The sequence below is a fragment of the Trichosurus vulpecula genome, chromosome 3 (genome assembly GCF_011100635.1).
Source record: "Trichosurus vulpecula isolate mTriVul1 chromosome 3, mTriVul1.pri, whole genome shotgun sequence".
Taxonomy (NCBI): domain Eukaryota; kingdom Metazoa; phylum Chordata; class Mammalia; order Diprotodontia; family Phalangeridae; genus Trichosurus; species Trichosurus vulpecula.
Window position 1 is genome coordinate 210097995 of NC_050575.1, and position 23377 is coordinate 210121371.

At 41.3% G+C, this 23377-nt stretch overlaps 1 protein-coding gene across 5 annotated transcripts in view; it reads right to left on the bottom strand.

The window, feature by feature from the left end:
- Positions 1 to 23377, bottom strand: part of OTOF (otoferlin) — a 175145-nt gene that overhangs the window by 139952 nt on the left and 11816 nt on the right. For all 5 annotated transcript variants that reach the window (XM_036750429.1, XM_036750426.1, XM_036750428.1 and 2 more), the window contains exon 2: positions 1946 to 2004. In XM_036750429.1, coding sequence (XP_036606324.1) covers positions 1946 to 2004 — 59 coding nt within the window. The remainder of the gene's footprint in view (positions 1 to 1945; positions 2005 to 23377) is intronic.

Genomic DNA, 23377 nt, shown 5'->3' on the forward strand with positions numbered 1-23377 from the left:
GCCAGAGGGTAAAATAGAAATTGAAAGAATCCACAGATCATCTCTTGAAAAAGATCCCAAAAAGAAAACTCCTAGGAATATTGTCGCCAAATTCCATTGTTTCCAGGTCAAGGAGAAAACACTTCAAGCAGCCAGAAAGAAACAATTTGAGTACTGTGGAAACACAATCAGAATAATACAAGATCTAGCAGCTTCTATGTTAAGGGATTGAAGGGCTTGGAATACAATATTCCAGAGGTCAATGGAGCTAGGATTAAAACCAAGAATCACCTACCCAGCAAAACTGAGTATCATGCTCCAAGGCAAAATATGGATTTTCAATAAAATAGAGGACTTTCAAGTTTTCTCAGTAAAAAGACCAAAGCTGAATAGAAAATTTGACTTTCAAACACAAGAATCAAGAGAAGCATGAGAAGGTAAACTAGAAAGAGAAATCACAAGGGACTTACTAAAGTTGAACTGTTTTGTTTACATTCCTACATTGGAAAGATGATGTGTATGATTCATGAGACCTCAGTATTAGGGGAGTTGAAGGGAATATACATACATACATGCATGCATACATACATACATATGTATATATATATATATATGTACACACGTATAGACAGAGGGCACAGGATGAGTTGAATATGAAGGGATGATATCTAAAAAAAATAAAATCAAATTAAGGAATGAGAGAGGAATATATTGAGAGAGGGAGAAAGGGAGAGATAGAATAGGGTAAATTATCTCACATAAAAGTGGCAAGAAAAAGCAGTTCTGTAGGAAGGGAAGAGGGGGCAGGTGGGGGGGAATGAGTGAATCTTGCTCCCATCAGATTTGACCTGAGGAGGAAATAACATACACACTCAATTGGGTTTCTTACCCCACAGGAAAGAAGGAGGATGAAGATAAAAAGGGGAGGGGCAATAGAAGGGAGGGCAGATAGGGGGAGGAGGTAATCAAAAACAAATACTTTCGAAAAGGGACAGGGTCAAGGGAGAAAATTCAATAAAGGGGGATAGGTTAGGAAGGAGAAAAATATAGTTAGTCTTTCACAACATGAGTATTGTGGAAGGGTTTTACATAATGATATGCATATGGCCTATGTTGAATTGCTTGCTTTCTTAGGGAGGGTGGGTGGGGAGGGAAGAGGGGAGAGAATTTGGAACTCAAAGTTTTAAAAACAGATGTTCAAAAAAAAGTTTTTGCTTGCGACTAGGCAGTAAGATACACAGGCAATGGGGCATAGAAATTTATCTTGCCCTACGAGAAAGTAAGGAAAAAGGGGATGGGAGGGAAGTGGGGTGACAGAAGGGAGGGCTGACTGGGGACTGGGGCAACCAGAATATATGCCATCTTGGAGTGGGGGGAGGGTAGAAATGGGGGAAAATTCATAATTCAAACTCTTATGAAAATTAATGCTGAAAACTTAATATATTAAATGAATTTAAAAGAAAAAGCCAAAAAAAGAAAATGATCAATCTCTTCAATGAATCAGTCAACATGACTAATGAGGAAATATGTTTAATGTGATTGTACGTGTATAACCTATATCAGATTGCTTGCTGTCCTAGGCGTGGGGAGGGAGAGAGAAAAAAATTTGGAACTCTAAACCTTATAAAGTGAATGTTGAAAACTATCTTTACAAGTAATTAGAAAAAATAAAATACTATTAAGTAAGGAAAAAAAAAACTCCAGGTTGTCTCCCAGGGGCAAGGTAGAAATCTGGAGTTCTCTGTCCCCCTCCATGGCTGCCTCCCAGAGAAACTTGGTTTTATACTCTGGGTGCTCAGTGATTCTAAAAATCAGGCATAAGGGAACTTGAAGTCAGTGAATTCATGCCATGTAGATGGTATTTCCCTGTCTTGCTCAACCTTTAGGGAAGGGAGCCACAGAAAAGGGACTTATTTGGGGAATGGGGCTTCAATTAGTCAGAGATCCAGGAGAGGAGTGTTTTTACCTCATCAAATTCGGCCTCATCCTCACAGTTCTCCAGTACCCTTGAGTAGAAGGAGTGTCCTGAGGGGGAGAAAAAGAGAAGGCATGAGAGTCAGAACCATTTTGTACATATAGGCAGAGACATATGAGTTCCATATCATTTGAATAAGGGCCATTAGTTATCATTAATATTTAAAATGTATATATACAAAATGTCTATATTTGGCACACATTCTAAAGTCCTGAGATTCAGAATCACTGTTTGAAAAGGTGAAAGGTGAAAACTCCTTTCCCCTGCTGCTTCTCCTGCTCATCCCTGTCCCAGCCAGTCCTATGTCTCCCTGGTCTCTATTTTCCACTGCCTGACTCCCCTGCTTTTCCCTCTGGAATCTCTGTTCTGTGGTGACAAATATCTTCGTGCTCTTCAGCCTCTCTCCAATGTTGGCTGTTCTTCCTCTCATGTTCACAGGCATGAGAAGACAGACCTACTCCTTACTCCTCACAGCCACTCCCAGACTCCTTTCCTCTCCCTTCATCCCTCAACCACCTAGAAGTTCCCCTTCCCAAGATCTTTATGGATCATTCCTTAGTGAGTTCAATTCAGGGCTTACAGAGTCTCTACACTTTGCCCTCATCCTTAGGGATTTCAGTATGCACACTAATGATCCTGACATCCTATTTATCAATCTCAACTACTATGACCTTCATCTCTGACCTTTATGGTCATAGACTACATTATTACCCACAGCTTTGTAAGTCCTAATTCCACAAATTAGGAAGTCCTTGATAGAGGCAGCACCAAAGTCCCAAATGATACCAGCAAATGTCTTAATGGACAGTGTGATCATAGAGATCAAGTTCTTTGTTGATGACCTCTTTATCAGCATGTTCAGAGTAAGACTTCTCTACTTCTGAGAGAAGGGTGTGTGTGTTTTTCTAGGATTTGAGTTTTTTTGGGGGGGTGGGGGAGGGAAGGGAGATGGTTTACTTTCCTCCATACCCCCTTTTAATTGACACCATTATCTCTAACTTCCTCTGGCAAAAAATACCTGCAACCACTTGGTGAGCAGCTTTATGCAGGCAGTTAGGTGGCCTTTCCTACCTGGTGAGCAGCCTCCACTGACAAGTCCAAGCTCCCCAACCCAGAACAGGACCAGGAGAGGAGCTGAGACCCCTGTCTAGTTGTAAATACAGTTGGATGAACGCTGATCAGGAAATACCTTGTAAATGTCATTCTCCCTCCCCTGCTCCTTTCCATCCCGGTTGGCTCCACTTCTATCTTGGCCCCTGCTTTTGGAGAGAGTTCATTTTCCAACCCCAGGTTTAGTTTTCAATACTCCATATGTCTTCAAACATGTGTAAAATACACTGTGGTATTATTATGTAATGTAATTAAAATCAATTTATGAACCAAAACATTAAAAACATTATAATTCTCTTCCTCCTGTCTCCACATCGCCCAATAACCTCACTGGTGAGGCTTTTCATTGACACTGTGGCCTCTGGTCCCTAAATCCCTCCCTGTTCTTCCAATCTAGCACTATTTTTCTGGTTTTGCAGACATCATGGTTCCTCTAAAGTCTTGACCCTGTTGTTAATCCATGGAAAAAGTCTCTTTCCATCACCCTTGCCTCCTTGTCTTTCCATTGTTCATACTCGGATAACCTTTGATCCCGGATCTCTCACACTATCTGCTTTCTCTGTGTCTGCTCCCTGGCCATTGAAGAATGGAGGAAACCACAATCACATTTGGACTGAGTCCACAACAATAACAAGGTTGTTATGAGGATCAAATGAGATACTAAGTTTTAAATGGCTTCACAAATCTTAAAAGTGTTCTGTAAATGCTAGCTGTTAGTGTGTTCCCTCTCACTAGAGGTATTCAAAAAAGGCTCAGGGACCACTTGTTTTTAGTTATGCCTAACTTTTCATAAACCCTTTTGGGATTTTCTTTGCAAAGATGCCAGAGTGGTTTGCCATTTACTTCTCCAGCTCATTTTACAGATAAGGAAACTGAGGCAAATAGGGTTAAGTGACTTGCCCAGGATCAGGAAAGGTCCCAGGAAGAGGAGTCTTCTAGACTCCAGGCCCAGCACTCTATCCACTGAGCCACCTAGCTGCCCTGATACTGTCAAGAGGATTCCTATTTAGATACACATTGGTCTAGGGAGCTATGGGCTCCCTTCCAACTTTGAGATCCTGGCAACTTCGCCTATCTGTTCACTGCTGCCTGTAATCTTTTTTATTAGTCTCTGATGGATTCTCTTTTCTACTTCTTACAACAGCTATTCCAAACCCTGTCCTCTCTTGTTAAGATGATAACTGGCCCTACTTCCCACCCTCTCAGCATTTGATTTTTGCTTCTAGTTTACTAAGAAAACTGAGGCCATCTGTCTTGAGTTTCTTCATTTTCTTTTCTCCACACCCCAGACCTCTCTACATCTTCACCCAACTTCTCCTCTTTTCCTTTGTTGTTGACAGAGAAAATAGATGTTTGCATAGTTGATGTAATCCCTTGTTGCACTCTGTGCCTTCAGGCCATGTTTTTGACCTGTTTTCAGAATGCCTTATCAAACTCCCTCTTCTGTCCAGGTGGTCTGTAGTATATTCCTATGATGTATCACTTCTCTGCTCAAAAAAAAAAACCCTCCAATGGCTCTATATTGCTTTTAGTTCCCGTTCACTCCCTTAGCTTGCTCCCACCTTGGGGTCTCCAAGTCAGTACTTTATTCTGGACCTTTCACTTCTTTCCAAACTCTAGTCTACCAAGAAACCTCTCTTGAAGCATCATCAAACAGCTCCTAAAATCCCACCACATTCATGATGTCTTCCTCATCTGACCACAGAATAGTAGGTGACTTTCTCCTTTCATCCCGCCCATTGGTCATAGAGTTCCTGTAGCTTCTCCGCCTGATCAATTTAATTTTGTTCAAATAAACACCTACTATGTGCCAGACACTGAAGTGCTAAGTTTCCTTTTACAGATGAAGGGATACCAATAACAAAAAGTAAACAGTCATAGCATCATAGGCTACAGAGGACTTTAGGGCTCATTCTTCCCCTTGGATTGTAGATGATGTAAACATCCAACTGGTCTAATTTTTTGGTCTAAGATTTATGTTTTCATTCTGCCACTTGCACATTCTATATTACGTTAGTTTAATGATCTTGGATTATAAACTCCTAAAATCATATGGGAATTAGAAACTTTTAAAAGGTATGGGAAATTCTCTTTGATTAGCACCTATTAAGCATCAATTTTAGTGATGATGATGAGGTAAGGTAAGATCTTAGTAATGATGATAGGAAGGTAAGGTATTAAAGCTATAAGGGACCTTACTAATTATACAGGTTGGTCCCTTCATATGGCAGGTGAGGAAAGAAATGTGTTATATAAGGTTGCGAAATAAATTAGTGGCAGAATCTGTGACATTTAATCCAAATGAGAGGAGGAGACTTGAGTGGGCTGGAAAGGTTGAATATGAGCCTTATAAGGATAACAGGTGTTAGAGGGGGTAAAGAGAATTGGGTAGGCAAAACCATCCCTCTAAACTTCTTCATTTCTCCTTCCAGCCCCCAGGTTCATCTCTGACTTGGGATCATTCTTGACTCTTCCTTCTCCCATGACACTCATATCTAATCGGTTTGGAATTCTTACTGATATTCTCCCAGTGCTAACTTCCATAGGTCCCCTTCTCTTCGCATAGCTTTCATCCCTAATTCAAGCCCTTCATGCACTCTCCATTCTAGTTGAACTGACCTATTAGCTATCCCCACAAACGTCATTCTTGCCTCCATGCGCAGGCTGTCCACCATTTCTGGCATGTACTCCATCTTTTCTTCTGCTTATAATAATCCCTAGGTTCTTTCCAAACACACTTCGAATGTTTCCTCTTACATGAAGCCTTTCTGAATCTTTCTTAATCTCTCCAGCAATTAGCTGGAGTACATATTGTGTTCCCCACCTAAGCTCCTTAGAGGTAGGGACTCTTTATTGTTTGTCTGCATATCTCCAGAGCTTCACACAGGGCCTTCTATGCAGCTGGTACTGAATAAATGTTGAATTAAATGGAATTTACATTCTTACCCTAAGGTTAGTCACTTGGGAAATCTTGGTCATTCCCAGGCAGAAGGTTAAGGAACTCCTCAGTGTGTGGGGTGGGGTGGGGTGGGGGTGGAGGGCAGGACTGCAGTCTAGCTGGTTTGTACCTTCAACTTTTTCTCTTTCAGTCCCATTAGAGGCAGCATCTCTCCCTCCCTGCTTTGGTTTCTGTGTCTTGGTGAGCAGGCCCCTGACAGAGTTGGCTCCACTTTTGCTCCTAGCCTGGAGGAGGTCTCTGTGTGGTAGACTTACAATGTAGGTTGCCTGTTTCCCTGGACCCTTTCTTCTCTGTCTTTACAACATTTTCACCCCCTCTAACCAATACTTGCTGTCTTTATGACGCTCGTGCCCAACCTTTCCTGCCCACTCAAGTCTTCTCCTCTCATTTAGGTCGAGTGTCACAGACTTGGCCACTAATTCAGTTTGTAACCTTATACAAGTCGTGTCATTCCTCACCTACCATATGGAGGTACAGCCACTAAGGTCGCTTATAGCTCTAAAGTCTTACCTTTCTATCATCATCACTAAAATCTTACCTTACCTCATCATCATCCCTAATGTTAATGACGATCAGGATGACATTTATCTAGCTCCTTAAAGTTTGCAAAGTATGTCACATATAGTAGATTATTTTATTTGAGCCTCACAACAGCTATGTAAGGGGGGGGCACAATAGCTATTATTCCCATTTTACAGATGAAGAAACTGAGACTCGGAAAGGTTAAAGTCACTTGCTCATGGTCACAAGGCCAAATAGTCATCATTTGAATAACCTGTGGCAGATTATTCAAGAGTTCTGAGGCCAGCCCATCCAGAACAGACTTCCCTTGCTTCCTTATGTAGGCTGAGTCTGCTATATACACAAAATCCCTTCATTCCCTTCTACATCTTCCTAGAGTCGTGTTCATTTTCTATTCAAACTCTCATTAGTTTTAAACTAAGAGAATAAAGGGCCCGGTGGAGAAGAAGGTGGAGTAAGTCCTTTCCTATAAGTCTTACATTGGTGAGGTTCTTTTCTGAGGATTGCAAGAATCCCAGAATCCCAGGATTAGAGACAGAAGGGAACTCAGCACCCATCTAGACCTACCTGTACCCCAAAGGAAGCCCGGCTATAAAGTACCTGCCTGGTTTTGGTCCGTATTCTTTTTGAGGCACTCCAAGGTGAGGGAACTCACCACCTCCCAATGCAGCACATTTTCTACTTTTGGACAGCTCTAATTGTTAGGAAAGTTTTCCTGACATTAAGGCTAAATTTCCCTCTTTGTAACTGTCATCTGGGCAGCTAAGTGACACAACAGATAGAGCACCAGCCCTGGGGTCAGGAGGACCTGAGTTCAAATCCAGCCTCAGACACTTACTAGCTGTGTGACCCTGGGCAAGTCACTTCACTCTGTTTGCCTCAGTTTCCTCATCTGTAAAATGAGCTGGAGAAGGAAATGTCAAACCACTCCAGTATCTTTGCCAAGAAAACTTCAAAAGGGGTCATGGATAGTTAGACATGATTGAAAATAATGTAGAACAACTGTCATCCATTGTTCCTTATTCTGCCCTCTGGAACCAAAGATAAGAAATCTAATCTGTTTTCCACATGACAGCCCTTTAAGTACTTGAAGATAGATATGGTGTCCCTGTCCCCTCTTTTTCCTCCTCCTTTAGTCTTCTCCATGCTAAACATTGCCAAGCCCATCAACCAATCTTTATATGAAATAGACCCCAAGCTTATGATATCCTGGTTGCCTTCTTCTGGATGCTCTCCAACTTAACCATTTCCTTCCTAAACTATGACTTCAAGAACTGAGCGCAATACCAAAGATATGTTCTCACCAGGGCAGAGCACTGAGTTCCTTAAAGGTGGTGATGTGCTGGTAAATATTTAACAACTGGCTCTCTAAAAATAGTATGCAGGGCACATTTTAAAATTTAATCTGCATTATGAGCATTTTTGCATCACATTCTTAAGCCTAGACAATCATCAAAACAATAAATCAAGCCCAAATTTGTAGCACTTGCCAATTTTTAAGGTACAAGTGCTCACACCAAAAATTTAACAATCAGCTCTACAGAGCTAGTATGAGCTAGGTTCAGCATACTCCTGCTTAAAGGTCATATAATCTAATTATTCATTGAGACCCAAGGGAGTTCAGTGACCTGCCTAAGGTTACGTAGATAATAAATAGCAGAGATTAGACTGAGACCCAGGACAAATTATCTGACCTCTTAGGGTGTCAATTTCTTTATCTGTAAAAATGTGGATAATTCTTTTAATACCTACCTCACAGAGTTGTTGTGAGGCTCAAATGTGAGACTATACAGACCTTCAAATGCTATATAAGAGTAGCTGGCCATGGTAGCACATACCTGTTATCCTAGCTACTAGGGACATTGAAGCTGAAGTTTGGGAGTTCTGAACTGCAGTAGGGTAAGAGCTGTTTAGGTGTCAGCACTAATTTCAGCACTGACATAGTGAGCCTTCTCCTGACATAGAAGTTCCCATACTTATTTGACTTACCACCCCCTTTTCAAAAAAATTATTCAGTGGCCCCTGGAAATCTACTTTCTTTAGCTCCTTAACAATTTTTTGAAAAAAATATTGCATCTTAAATTTAATAATTTATCATAAATTTTTGGGTTTTTCCTGCATTGAAATTTTGGTGATGCAATATTGCATCATATAACTGATAGTATCATACTATAAACAAGTCATTACATGCACATATTCCTGCCAATGTATGCTGGACTTTCCAATAATGTGAGTCACACTTGCCTGCCAACACTTGCTTGTTAAGACCTGTTGGCAGTCTTGACCACTAATTGGTTATAACTTGCATTTTGTGGGTTTATTTGGAAAATAATGTAATCACTATGACTTTAAGTCTGTTATACAACAGCTGAAACATGTGCAAATGGTTTTTCAAAGTTTTCTTATCTTCTCTTTTTTTCCTTATGCTTCCATTGCCCTTATTCAATGCCTTCCCAATTGCACCTGAGGCTAATACCACCCCCCTGGATCATTCCAGCACTCCTCAGGGGGTGGGTGTTGCCCACTTTGGGAACCTATGTAACCCCTTCTGCACCAGCAAGGAGCTACTGGATGGCCTAAGGAGGATCAAATTGTCCTAGGTCAAAAATAGAGCAGATCAGAGCTTCCATGTCCATTAGCAGTGAGAGAGATTGGGCCCATGAGTGACTGCTGTTTTTTTGGCCTGGACAAGATAGAAGACTAAGTCTTTAAATATGCTAATTAGGTGGCATGATCATTAACATTAATTTTATTATTTATGATTTAATTAACATTGTCAAGAACTGGTTAGGCTCCTTGTCCTTAGGACTCAGATACTACTGACTTAGAGAGGAAAGCCTTTGGTGGATTGGCCATCATTTTGCATTTATAATTATCTACACTAATGTTTTCCTCAATTAACACAGGTGATTAAGACTTGATGGTGTAAACACACACTCTTAAAGGAAAATATTGCTCAAATTGTAGATCCAGAAGGGAACTTAGAGATCTAGTTTTCTCCTTTCTTCTATAGATGAGGAAATTCAGGCTCAGAGATGGGAGAGTCCCACCTCACTCCCATAATAAATATCAAAGGCAGGATTTGAACCCAGGGGAGAGTCTATTGCAGACTTAGGGACCACATGAGCACAGATTGATAGCTAGAAGGAACCTTGGAGATCATTTAGTCCTACCCCTCCCCTATGTTACAGATGAGGAAACATAAAGGAAAAGACATTTATCCAAAGTCCTAGTCAGTCTGAGCATGTGTGATAATTCTCATAGCCCGCCACACTTCCCATGATACAGGGCTGAATGAATGCATGATTTAAACAATCACATTAATAGTTAGCATTTAATGTTTTAAGGTTGATGGACTGTTTTACACAACTCTTTATTGTTGTTGTTCAGTCACATCTGACTCTTCATGACCCCATTTGGGGTTTTCTTAGCAAAGATACTGGAGTGATTTGCCACGTCCTTCTCCAGCTCATTTTCCAGATGAGGAAACTGAGGCAAACATGGTTAAGGGACTTTCCCAGGCTCACACAGTTAGGAAGTGTCCAAGGCCGGATTTGAACTCAGGGATATGAGTCTTCCTGACTCCAGGCCCGGTGCTCTAGCCACTGTGATGCTCCCTGTGAGGGAGAAGTTATTGCTATTCACATTTGACAAAGGAGGAAACTGAGGCCAAGACAACAGGAGTAAAGGCAAAAGGCTTTGCCTTGTCCTCACCTGCTGGGACCCCCTCACTAGGGCAGATCCTGGTTGCTAGAAGTATTGAGGCTAGTGGGTTGAGACCAAGTTCAAAGAAGGGGCCTTACCATGTGGTTATAGTCAACACTTCAATGTAACATTTATTCAACACTACTGTGTGCTGCTCCCTCCATTAAAGTCCCTGAAGGCGTCACTGCGGCACGAAGGTGGCCCTGTTGTGTATGTGCTCCGGCAGGAGTCTGAGTACAAGGCCTGGGGATGGATTGGATGTGTTATCTAAGGACCTGTTTGGGGCAGTTCAGAGAGAGCTAGGAGGGACCTTAAAAGATCATCTACTCCAATGATGTTCAACTTGGATAGAAACAGATTCCTAGTGGCTACATATTAACTTAGAAAATGACAAATCAACATTATGATGTTGTACATTTTAATATGTCTCTGGTGGCATATAAGAGGGAGTTTTGCTGGCCCCTTGTGGCAAGAGAGTTTGACACCTCTAATTTCTGGTTCATCGGGGTCATTTTACAGATAAGGAAACTGAGGCGCATGGCGGTGAAATGACTCGGCACAGCTGAGATTCAAAATCAGACTCTCAGATTCTAAATCCAGGGTTTGGTTTGGTTTTGTTTTCCTGAAGAACCTAACAGATTTATACCAATATAAACAAGAGACCTGTTTCTGTGGCATTTTAAAGTGTGTGTGAAGATTTCTCCGGACTCTTTCTCTTGCCGCATGACCTTGTGTGAATCAATTCTCTCTTTGTGCCTCAATTTCCTCATTTGTTAAAAGAGGGTATTGGACTACGTGATCTCTAAGGTCCCCTGCAACTTGATTCTCAGGATGAAGGTTGGGGCAGGGCCAAAGGGCTCAGGAAACGATGTTGTCCTTATACCCAGGCAGGCCTAGCTGAAAAAGAAGTACATTGCCAAAAAAATAAAAGACACTGGTCTGGGAGGGCATATTGTCCTTGGTGCCAGTTTGCACCCAGAGACAGACAGAAAACAGAGGAAAATAAACTGTAGGAATGTTTCATTGTCTTACTCTGGAATGGGGTAAAGATCAGTTACTCAACCTCTGCCTGCCTCAGCCTCCTCAACTCTAAAATGGGCGTAATGATAATACTCACCTCCCAGGATTGTTGTGGGGGTCCAATGAGAAAATGTTTGTAAATTGACTAACAGTGCCTGGCACATAATAGGTGCTTAATAATCCTTGCTTCTCTTTCCTCCCTCCCTCCCTTCCTTTCTACCTTCCTTCCTTCCTCCCTCCCTTCCTTCCTTCCTTCTTTCCTTCCTTTCTTCCTTCCTTCCTTCCTTCCTTCCTTCCTTCCTTCCTTTCTTCCTTCCTTCCTTCCTTCCTTCCTTCCTTCCTTCCTTCCTTCCTTCCTCCCTTCCTTCCTTCCTTCTTTCCTTCCTTTCTTCCTTCCTTCCTTCCTTCCTTCCTTCCTTCCTTCCTTCCTCCCTTCCTTCCTTCCTTCCTTCCTTCCTTCCTTCCTCCCTTCCTTCCTTCCTTCCTTCCTTCCTTCCTTCCTTCCTCCTTCTCTCCCTCCCTCCCTCCCTTCCTTCCTTCTTTCCTTCCTTCCTTCTTTCCTACCTTCCTTCCTTCCTTCCTTCTTTCTTTCCTTCCTTTCTACCTTCCTTCCTTCCTTCCTTCCTTCCTTCCTTCCTTCCTTCCTCCCTTTCTCCCTTCTTCCCTCCCTCCCTTCCTCGAGCCTGGATTCCAACTCAGGTATTCTGATGCCAATGCTTGCCCCACAATCCTGTGTTACCTCTTTTGCAAAGCACTTTTCTCATGACAGTACTCTGAGGGAAGAGGCAAAAATATTATCCGCATGTTATGACTGAGCAAATGGAAGCCCAGAGAGATCGAGTGACTTGTCTATGATTCTTCAGTTAATAGGTAGGAGAGCCAGGGCTCCAAATCTAGCATTCTTTACACAAGTGTGACTTGAAGTGTGTTGCACAGCCCTTTGTTCTCAAAGGGAGGGAGAATGGTATCCCCAGCACTTAGTGCAGTGCCTGTCACACTGTAGGCACTTGTTTTCTTTTTTTAGGGGGGAAGGCAGGGCAATTGGGGTTAAGTGACTTGCCCAAGGTCACACAGCTAGTAAGAGTGTCAAGTGTCTGAGGTCACATTTGAACTCAGGTCCTCCTGACTCCAGGGCCGTTGCTCTACTCACTGCGCCACCTAGCTGCCCCTTGTTTTATTCTTTCTAAAGGACACCAAAAAAGAGAGAAGGGGCCACTCAGAGATTTGCCCCCTGCTTCACAATTTCTCCCAGGAATCTGCCTTGTTGACTCTATTTGCCAAAAGTGTTCGCTCTTATTCTGTGTATTAACAATGGATGTAATATTCTGAATGTTATGTTCATTCCAGCAAGACCTGAACTGGTTGCCTTTCAAGTGGGAGCCCAAGTCACTGAAGACACTGGGAGTGATATTTTTCCCCCAGCTTGGGAAGAGAAGAAGCTATATCTCTGGATCAGAGCTGGGGGGCAGAGTTTTGTTTTGTCCTGCTATAGCAAGATTTAAAATTTTCTAGAGAAAGAAAAATGTTAATTACTGGATTTAATCATGAACTATGGCACGTAGACCTTTCCTGAGACTCTTTAGTACAAGGGAGTGGGGAAGGCATTTTAAAAGGATAATGCGAAAACCTCCAATGGCTTAACCTGGTATTAAGTACTATTAAGTACTTAATTGTTTTCTCACCATTATCTATATCTATATCTATCCATCCATCCATCCCCCTATTCCTCTATCCATCTATCTATCTATCCATCCATCCCTCTATTCCTCTATCCATCCATTCATCTATCATCTATCTATCCATCCATCCATCCATCTCTCTATTCCTCTATCCATCTATCTGTCTATCTATCTATCTACCTGTCTGTCTGTTTGTCTATCCATCCATTTATCCATCTGTCATTATAAAATAAATGATGAAAACTGCCTTTATTTTTAAATATGTAAGTTAGACTTTTTATTGTTGATATTTATTTTTGTCTTGATGACTTTAAATGAGTACGGTTTAATTCTGGAGTGGAAAGAGTGTTGTATTTAGAATCAGAGGACTTGGATGCAGTGGGTAGGCCACTGCATCTCTCTTGGCCTCAGTATCCTCATCTGTAAAGTGAGGGGATTGGAGTCCTTGAAGAAGGTATTTGAATGTCCAATAATAAGAACTTGCCTTAGGGTTTACAATGCACTTCCCTCATGACGTCTTTGTGAAATATATAGTGCAAATATTATACCTACTTTACAGGAGAGGAAAAAGATGCTCAGAGGGGGGTTGTAGCTTTTCCAGTGTCACTCCACAATAAATCTCATAGCCAGCATTTGAACCTAGATTTCTCGAATCCAAGCCCAGGAAGGAGTGAGTAATTCTGGAGATAGACAAATTGGTTGTTATAGATTTTCCATTACTGGAGGTCTTTAAGTGGGGAATGGATAACCATGTGTCAGGGCTGTTGTATGGGGGATTACTAGTCAGGCATCGATTTGATCACCTAACTACTGAGGTACCTTCCAACTCTGAGGTCCTGGAGTTCTGTGACTAAATGATCTCCAAGGCCCCTTTTTACTCCAAACCCTGTGATCCATGACCCACAAGCCAAATATTCTCCACTGATTGTTGTGTCTGTTCAAGAAAACTAATTTCCCATTTGTTCACATACTTAGATACTTGGATAGATCTGTCCCTTCATTGATGACAGAGACAGCAGAGTACAGTGGATAGAGTCCTGGTCCTAGGGTCAGAAAGGGATTATATCCCAACTTAGAACCTTACTACCTGTGTGACCTTGGCCAAGTGATTTAACATCCCTCTTTCTTTTTTTCTGAGTTCCTCATTTGTAAAATGTGGATAAAAATATCTGTAACATCTACCTCAGAGGGTAGATGAAGACATGACGAGATAATGGATGCAAAAGGTACTGCCCCTTTTGTAATACTGATTGCTGTGAGAGGCAGAAAAAAAAACCCTTTTGTATTAGGAACACTGATAAAATCATCTTAAGAAAAAAAAATACAGCTTCTCAGATAAATCTTTGTGAAGAGACACAGACTGTTTGAAGACCTGAAAGAACATTTTCTCTCAGATAAATGGACTTAGGGGACCTGTTTGAAGACAAAATACTGAGTTAAAGATGGCTTTAATGCATTGTGGTCTATCAGCTCATTTACATATTACTGTCTTCAAAATTTTGAAGGATATAATTGATAAGCCACAAATTAAATAATTGCTTGGGGACTCTAGGAAGATTATATAAAGAATGTGTGCATCCTAGCTGACACCGACAAAAAAGATGGATTTTTTCTGAGTTTCCTATCATTGCAAATTAGAGATGGAGTATTGCCTAAGATGAGTTCACCTGATTTGAGGCATGAGATGGATAGTTAGGATGGGTAGTTAGGTTAGGTAGTTAGGGAGATGATCAGATGAAGACGGAGAGAAAGCTGAGAGCAGAAGGAGTTGGGGACAGAAGAAATAGGAGGTGATGAAAGGCATTGCTTATAGAAAACAGACTACAGAAGTTGATCGGAGTTGTACAAATCTGTCAACAGCTTTGTGGCTGTTTTGCTGGACACTCTGCTAATTGGGAGAAAGGCATTATTTTTCTCAGAACTAATTGGCTGGAGAAAAGCAGGATTACTCTATCTGCCATCTACAGCCTGAAGGATCTCATGCTAATTAGGTCATCAGAATTAATATCTTGTGCTACGGCTACTTTACATAGTGTTTTCTGTTCCTGTAAAAACTTTAATATCAAAATTGTAGTCAAGTCTTCTAATCAACACAGCAAAGGCCCTGGGCAAGTTTTCTTTGAGTGGTGAAGGGGCTATGGGTTCACAGGTGTTCTCTGCTTTTGAGTTTATCAGAAATCCCTTTAAACCTTCAGTAGAAAGTCTCTCACCAAATTTTCCTGGAAAGTCATTGAATGTCTATAAAACATTTTCAAAATTACATATTAAAATGTCTGCTTACACAGCAAGAGGTTAAAGAATGAAAACAGTTGAAGAGTTAAAATAATATCTGTGTGGCTGACAACATCAACATCTTTTTGGAGGGTAACATCTTAGTCACCTAAGGGGGTGGGGGTGGGGAACCTTCCAGGTAAAAAATGAATTTTTTCTGAGTCCCTTAGTCACACCAGCATGGGAGGAGTGCCTAAGCCAGCTCTCTGACCCCACTCCTCCTAGCTCTATGGCTCTATGGCAGACCATAGAGAGATGGGATGGGTTTTGTCCAGCGGGCAATCAGTGAGGAACAGAGAAGAGAAGATAGCAGAGTTGTTTTACCCACCTGCCAACACATGGTTCAGAATATTTTCTAAATAGATTAAACGTGGCAAGGGGTAACATCTGGGGTTGTGAGGAGTCCCAGGCATATGGCTTTTCCTACTCATGTATGTACCTCCCAGCTAGGTTTCTGTGAGTGTGTAACTACTCTCCCCCAGAGACATGCATTGATAGGACCCAGATTTATACATAGACTGTTACATTTATATCATTCCTACTTCTATCGAATAAATGTTATCATTCTTCTTTCTTCTGTCTTACAACTTATTATTTTTTAATGTTTAAGAGTCACTGGTGTTACTACTACTGATTTTGTGTAATTAGAAAACAGGCTGATGGAACCTTAGGACCTACAGTGGTGAGTAGTTAAAAGTTCCTTCCCCCTCCTCACAAACACACCGGGGTTACTCCTAAAACTCTGATAGTTTCAATTGTAGCCAGATAGATGACTCTGTGCAGATACCACCCATTCTGACATCTTGGTGGTTGTACAATGGAGGTGATCAAGCGAGCCCTGCTCAGGGAAATAAAGAAACTGGAGAGAGTTGGGCATGCCACACCTAGACTACATAGGCAAAATCCAGTAAACCTTAAGGTACTATAGAAATGTCAGTTGTTTACTATCATTGGTCTGGATAGTTTATTCACTCCTTATCATGCTTGATTCCAACATACTCCTAGAAATTCTCTACAGAAGACCCACCCAATGTGCGGGAGGACTTCCTCTGCTTTTTTAAAAAATGTCTTAAGGGTGCTAGAGGAGCATTTGGGTTGCCCACTTACTAAGACCCTACTATGTACCAAGCATTGTGCTAGGTGCTTGGGATACAAAGACAAAGCCAAAAACTGACCTAATCTTCAAAGAACTTACATTTGGCTCTCATCCTCTAGATAGCTCTTTTGCATACGGTTGTTTGCCTGTTGTCTCCCCCATCAGATTGTAAGCTCCTTGAGGGAAGGACCGTCTTTTGCCTTTCTTCATATCCCCCAAACTTAGCCCAATGCCAGACACATACAAGGTGCTTAGTAAATGCTTATTGATTGACTGACTGGCCTGTCTCTTTATCTGGTCAGACATGTCCTTTACAATGTCTTTTACACCACTCCTCACATGCATCATCACTGGTAACATGCTGCAGCCTATTGACATGTATTTACCCTTACCCTTTGCTTCTGGGTGACCCAAGATCCCTCTGTTCCATGGTTACTTGTTCAAGTGCCTCTGGCTTTTGGAATGGCTTTCTCTGCTATAACATTGTGTCTCTTCCAACCCAGATCATATTGTTCATGTCTGAAAGCCAACAGCCCCCACAAAGCCCTAAGAGATGGCAGCACCTAAGCAACAACCAGGAGTTGGGAGCTGTCCCATTTTTTCAGCATTAACATTTGGGCTGCTCAAAGCTGGGGGACTTTTGAGTTTTCTCAGCTCTATTCAGTGACAGTCATTGTTCTCCGAGCTACTCTGTATTCACATTTTGTAAATTTACTGTGAGCATTATTTTAGTAGTTGATTGGAAAATTATAATTTTCTTTTACACCTGTTTAAAATGTCTTCCACATTCTTAAGTATGATTTCATTATATCTTAGGCTAAATGTCTTTCCCTGGAGGAACATAGCTTGAATCTTACAGCGAAAGTTAATGGCAAAATTGGGTTTATCATACAAAAACCTGTTTTAAAGGCAACTTTAAAGGAAATTTTATTCAATTTAATAAGCATTTATTAAGCACTGACTACATACAGGTACTGTGTTAGATTCTAGGGTATACAAAGGACATAGCAAAACAATCCCTGCCCTCAAGTATCATGGGATCATAATTTTGAGCTAGAAAGGTCCTTAGTGGTCATTGAGTTCAGTCTGTTCATTTTGCGATGAGGAAACAGAAGTGTCTTACCCAAGTTACACAGGTAGCAAATAAAAGAGGCAAGATTTGAACCCATTTCATCTCATTCTAATTCCACCACCGTTTATCCCTATTCATTGTGGCATTCTATTAGAAATGCATCTGGAGCTGGAACAGGACCTGAGGCCATGAAACAGTGAGCTGTGGCAGTGACCAGACTTCTCAACCCACAAATGCCAAAGAGCAGGTTAGGGGGAAACTGCAGGATCGAGTTAAGAGCGGTCCAGCCGCCAACTCTAGGGGTGGAGGAGGTGGTGCAGCGGTGGCGATAGCAGAAACAGGAAACTCATGAGGGCTTCCAGAACTCCAGCATCAGCTGCCTCCTGAGTCCCTGGCACACACAGAGGGAGGAATCTAGCAGCAGATCAGAGCAGGAGTGCAAGGAGTGCTTTGTGGGCACAAAGGCAGATTCTCTTGCTGTGCCCTGCTTGGATCTGTATTGCAGTCCTGGTTGGCGGTTCTTGCGGGGAGGAGGAATGCTGCTGGAACAGAGCCTGGGGTGACGGTGGAGTAGCAGTGGCACTGAAAACAGCAGTTTGGATCCTAAAGCTTGGGACAAAGTATTCTACTCTACAAGCAGTCATATCCTGACAAAAAGCTAAGGGTCAAGTAGTTGCCTGGGAACATGAACAGGCAGCGAAAATAAACTCAGACTCAAACTCAAACTCTAGATTCCTTTTTTGGTGACAGAGAAGATCAAAACATAGCCAGAAGAAGTCAACAAAGTTGAAGAGCCTACATCAAAAGCCTCCAAGAAAAATATGAATTGGGCTCAGGCCATGGAAGAGCTCAAAAAGCGTTTGGAAAAGCAAGTAAGAGAAGTAGAGGAAAAATTGGGAAGAGAAATGAGAGTGATGCAAGAAAACCATGAAAAACAAGTCAATGACTTGCTAAAGGAAACCCAAAAAAATACTGAAGAAAATAACACCTTAAAGAATAGACTAACCCAAATGGCAAAAGAGCTCCAAAAAGCCAATGAGGAGAAGAATGCCTTGAAAGGCAGAATTAGCCAAATGGAAAAGGAGTTCCAAAAGACCACTGAAGAAAATGCCACTTTAAAAATTAGATTGGAGCAAGTGGAAGCTAGTGACTTGATGAGAAACCAAGATATAAAACAGAACCAAAGGAATGAAAAAAATGGAAGACAATGTGAAATATCTCATTGGAAAAACCACTGACCAGGAAAATAGATCCAGGAGAGATAATTTAAAAATTATTGGACTACCTGAAAACCATAATCAAAAAAAGAGCCTAAACATCATCTTTCAAGAAATTATCAAGGAAAACTGCCCTGATATTTTAGAACCAGAGGGTAAAATAGAAATTGAAAGAATCCACCGATCATCTCTTGAAAAAGATCCCAAAAAGAAAACTCCTAGGAATATTGTCGCCAAATTTCATTGTTTCCAGGTCAAGGAGAAAATACTGCAAGCAGCCAGAAAGAAACAATTTGAATATTGTGGAAACACAAACAGAATAATACAAGATCTAGCAGCTTCTACATTAAGGGATCAAAGGACTTGGAATATGATATTCCGGAGGTCAAAGGAGCTAGAATTAAAACCAAGAATCACCTACCCAGCAAAACTGAGGATCATGCTCCAAGGCAAAATATGGATTTTCAATAAAATAGAGGACTTTCAAGCTTCCTCAGTGAAAAGACCAGAACTGAATAGAAAATTTGACTTTCAAATACAAGAATCAAGAGAAGCTTGAAAAGGTAAACAAGAAAGAGAATTCATAGGGACTTACTAAAGTTGAACTGTTTTGTTTACATTCTTACTTGGAAAGATGATGTGTATAATTCATGAGACCTTTCTCAGTATTAGGGGAGTTGAAAGCAATATAGACAGAGGGCACAGGATGAGTTGAATATGAAGGGATGATATCTAAAAAAAATGAAATAAATTTAAGGGGTGAGAGAGGAATGTATTGAGAGAGTGAGAAAGGGAGAGATAGAATGGGGTAAATTATCTCACATAAAAGTGGCAAGAAAAAGCAGTTCTGTTGGAATGAAAGAGGGGGCAGGTGAGGGGGAATAAGTGAATCATACTCTCATCAGATCCAACTTGAGGAGGGAATAACATACACACTCAATTGGATATCTTACTCCACAGGAAAGTAGGGGGAAGGGGATAAAAAGGGGGGGATGATAGAAGGGAGGGCAGATGGGGGAGGAGGTAATCAAAAGCAAACACCTTTGAAAAGGGACAGGGTCAAGGGAGAAAATTAAATAAAGAGAGACAGGATAGGATGGAAGGAAATATAGTTAGCCTTTCACAACATGAGCATTGTGGAAGTGTTTTACATAATGATGCATGTGTGATCTATGTTGAATTGCTTGCCTTCCTAGGGAGGGTGGGTGGGAAGGGAAGAGGGAAGAGAAGAGAATTTGGAACTCAAAGTTTTAAAAGCAGATGCTTAAAAAAATAAAAAAAAAGTTGTTTTTTGCATGCAGCTGGGAAACAAGATATATAGGGAATGGGGCATAGAAATCTATCCTGCCCCACAAGAAAGTAAGGGGAAAGAGGATGGGGGCAGAGTGGGGTAAAAGAGGGGAGGGCTGACTGGGGAACGAGGTAATCAGAATATACGCCATCTTGGAATGGGGGGAGGGTAGAAATGGACAGAAAATTTGTAACTCAAAATCTTGTGGAAATCAACATTGAAAATTAAAATATTAAATGCAAAAAAAAGAACAGTTAAAACAAAAAAGAAATGCATCTGTGTGAAACATGCTTCTCACTCCCTAAACAATGAAGTGATGGACTCAAAGTGTAGAACGCAACATAATATTTTTGGACAGTGTCAATGAAGGCACTTGTTTTTCTTGAATATGCGTATTTGTCACAAGAGTTTTATTCTTTTCTTTTTTATTGTTAAGGTGGGAATGGGAAGAAGTAAGAGGGAGAGAAAATAAATGCTTTAAAAAATGGAACACATCTATTACCTAAAATGAGGCATACCTGCAGAGTTTTGTGGCTACAATGAAGCATGGCTTTGAGGACAACCCCATTTACATTTTTAAGTAGGTTGAAATAATTAAGGTAAAATGCCTTTATTCAGTCCTTGTTATGTGCCAGGATTAAGAAATCTTTTTTTGTGTGTGTCTTTCTTGAAAACTTCAGAAAATGATTTCTTCAACCCTAAACAGAACAAGGAAGTCTTTGTGCTTTTAAAAAACAATCAAAATAAAAAAAGTTTCAACATCTTCTGGGGGCAGACTCATCTAGGATGGAGTTAGAAAAGGGGTGATAAAAAACTGTCAGAATCAATTTTTTCTGCTCTGAGAGGTCATGATCTAACTGTTGGAAAGAGAGATAGAAACTACAGATTTAGCTGAATATCTAGCTCACTTTTCATCAGGGACTGAAACCAAACTGTGTTTCATCTGGTTGTTAAGCTGTCTTCAAATTAATCTGGTTGACCATAGTTATCCGTGACTGGATCTCATCCAACTCTCTGTCTTGTGGAATTTTGATGCCCTTAGATCCTGAAAGCAAGAGAAGGCTTCCAGCATGTTGGATTAGAACAATAACTCATACATATCTAGTGTTTAATAATTCACAAAGCACTTTCCCCACAACATTCCTGTGAGCTAGATAGTTCAAATTTTATTCTCCCCATTTTACAGATAAGGTAACTGATAAACTCATCTAATTTCATAGCCTGAATTTGAACCGAGGTATCCAGACTCCATGTCAAGCACATTTCCCACTATTCTTCCAGTGACCTAAGTTCTCAGTCTCAGAGTCACTCTCCATTCTTTTTCCCTCCTGCATCCCCCATAGCCAAGTGGTTGTCAGGTATTTCCTCTTTTATAATATCTGTCGTTTTCTCTTCATTCGCATAGCTACCACCCTAATGTAGACTCTCATCACTTCTCACCTGGACTATGGCAATATCCTTTTAATTGGTTTCTCTGCTTCCAATCTCTCTGATCCCCAACCCTCCTCCATACAGCTCCCAACATAATATTCCTTGACACAGATCTGACCATGGTACTCCTTTCATATATGGGCAAGACTAGAATCAGAGGTGGGGAACCTGAGGCCTCAAGGCCACTTGTGGCCTTCTCGGTCCTTGGGTGTGGCCTTTTGACTGAGTCTAAGTTTTACAGAACAAATCCTTTTATTAAGGGAATTTGTTCTGTGAAGTTTGGATTCACTTGAAGACCTAGAAGGCCACATGTGGCCTCAAGGCTGCAGGTTCCCCACCTTTGGTCACTAGATGGTTCTAGAGGTCCACCTCAACTCTGAGATTCTAGGATTCTATAATGGATTAGTTACAGTTGGTCAAGAGGCTTGGTCAGACAACCGAGATAGGGAAGCAGTAACCCCCCAGCATTCCCCTTTGCACTGGATCCAGTGTTCCGTTCTCCTATGCCATGAGTGAGACATGGTTGTGACTAGCAATTTCTGCATCAACACCAGTATTGAGGAAACTGTAAGTATATCATCCTATGTGAGTTGTTCTGTGCACTCGTTTGTCTGCTCAAGGAAAGACTTAGGCTGTCTAAGTTTTAAAGCTCATGGGCAATGTCAATCCTATGTCTGGAGGTTCCAAGACTTAGGAAAGCAGCAGCGTTGCAGTTCCTTGGCAGGTGTTTAACGTTCATTATGAATTGCCTTTGTGTTATCAAATACTGTTTACTTATTGATTCTGTGTTAATCATGAAACCACTGCATGCATCATTCTTGCATGCAGGACACCTGTGTGTGTGTCCCTTCTTGGGAAACCAGCTTCATCTTGTCAGTCACATAACTAATACTGAAATATAGCACCTGTAAATGGAGGTGGATTAATCAGTAATTGAAGGTTTGGAGCATGCCCTTAGAGCACACATCCATAACACTGAAGGTCTCAGACTATTTTGTGACAATACAGGACACCCCACTCACTCAGCACTTCTGCCCTAGTAGGGCATGTGCAAATCACGAGAGTGACCATGGGACTCTCCTGTGAGCAACTGTTGCCACCTCCTGGTGTTTTGATATAATTTTTATTTACTTATACATGTATTTAATAGGATTCCCCCCATCCAGTAATGTAAGCTCCTTGAGGGCATATTACATTTCATTTTGGTTTTGTATCCCCAGCCACCCAACCCAGTGACCTACACATAATAGTTGCTTAATAAATGTTCATTAAATTGAACTGAATACCAAATGACCTCCCCAATTGTGAAAACATGAATGAGAATCTCTAACACAAAGAAGAGTGTCCGGGTGGTCATGGCGCCAAAGCCTGTAAAGAAATCAGGAAGCATGAGAGCTGAGAAAATGCCATTGTTGAGAATTTATTGGTAACATTGAAGACACTGTCTTTTTCCTTGGCTTCTTGTGACAATGCTCTTCTTGGTTCTGAGGTAAGTCATTTCCCAGGGCTTCAGTTTCCTCACTTGTGATATGAGAAGGTTGGACTAGATGATCTCTCAGGTCCGTTTTGGCTCAAGATCTAGGATCCTATGAATCTTCTGTTTGTCTGATTTCTCCTTTTCTGTCTCCTTTCCTGGACCTTCCTCCGCATGCCCACTAACTATGGGCACACCCCCCCAGGTTCTACCCTGGACCTTCTTTGTTTTCTGTAACCTAGGTTTCCAACTAAACCTAGGCCATTTTGCATTTTTGGATGTGACTCAGGATTTGTGGAGAAGAGGCTGAATCAAAGCTCTATATTGAATGAGAGTTGGAATTGGTGTGAGCTCTTGGGAGAAGAGAGACATTGATTCTTCTTCAAGAGTCACATATAATGTCAGACTCTCTTTGGAACTGACTCCAAGACACAAGAAAGAGGACAAGACTTTGGACAAGGCTGCAAACAATTTAGGAGAAACCAGCTCTGATCTCCAGCTTTTCTCCCTAGAGGCTTAGGGAGGTTTCCTCTTTGGTGAGATTGGGGCCTCTCTCTTGCTTTGAGCTGAGATTTC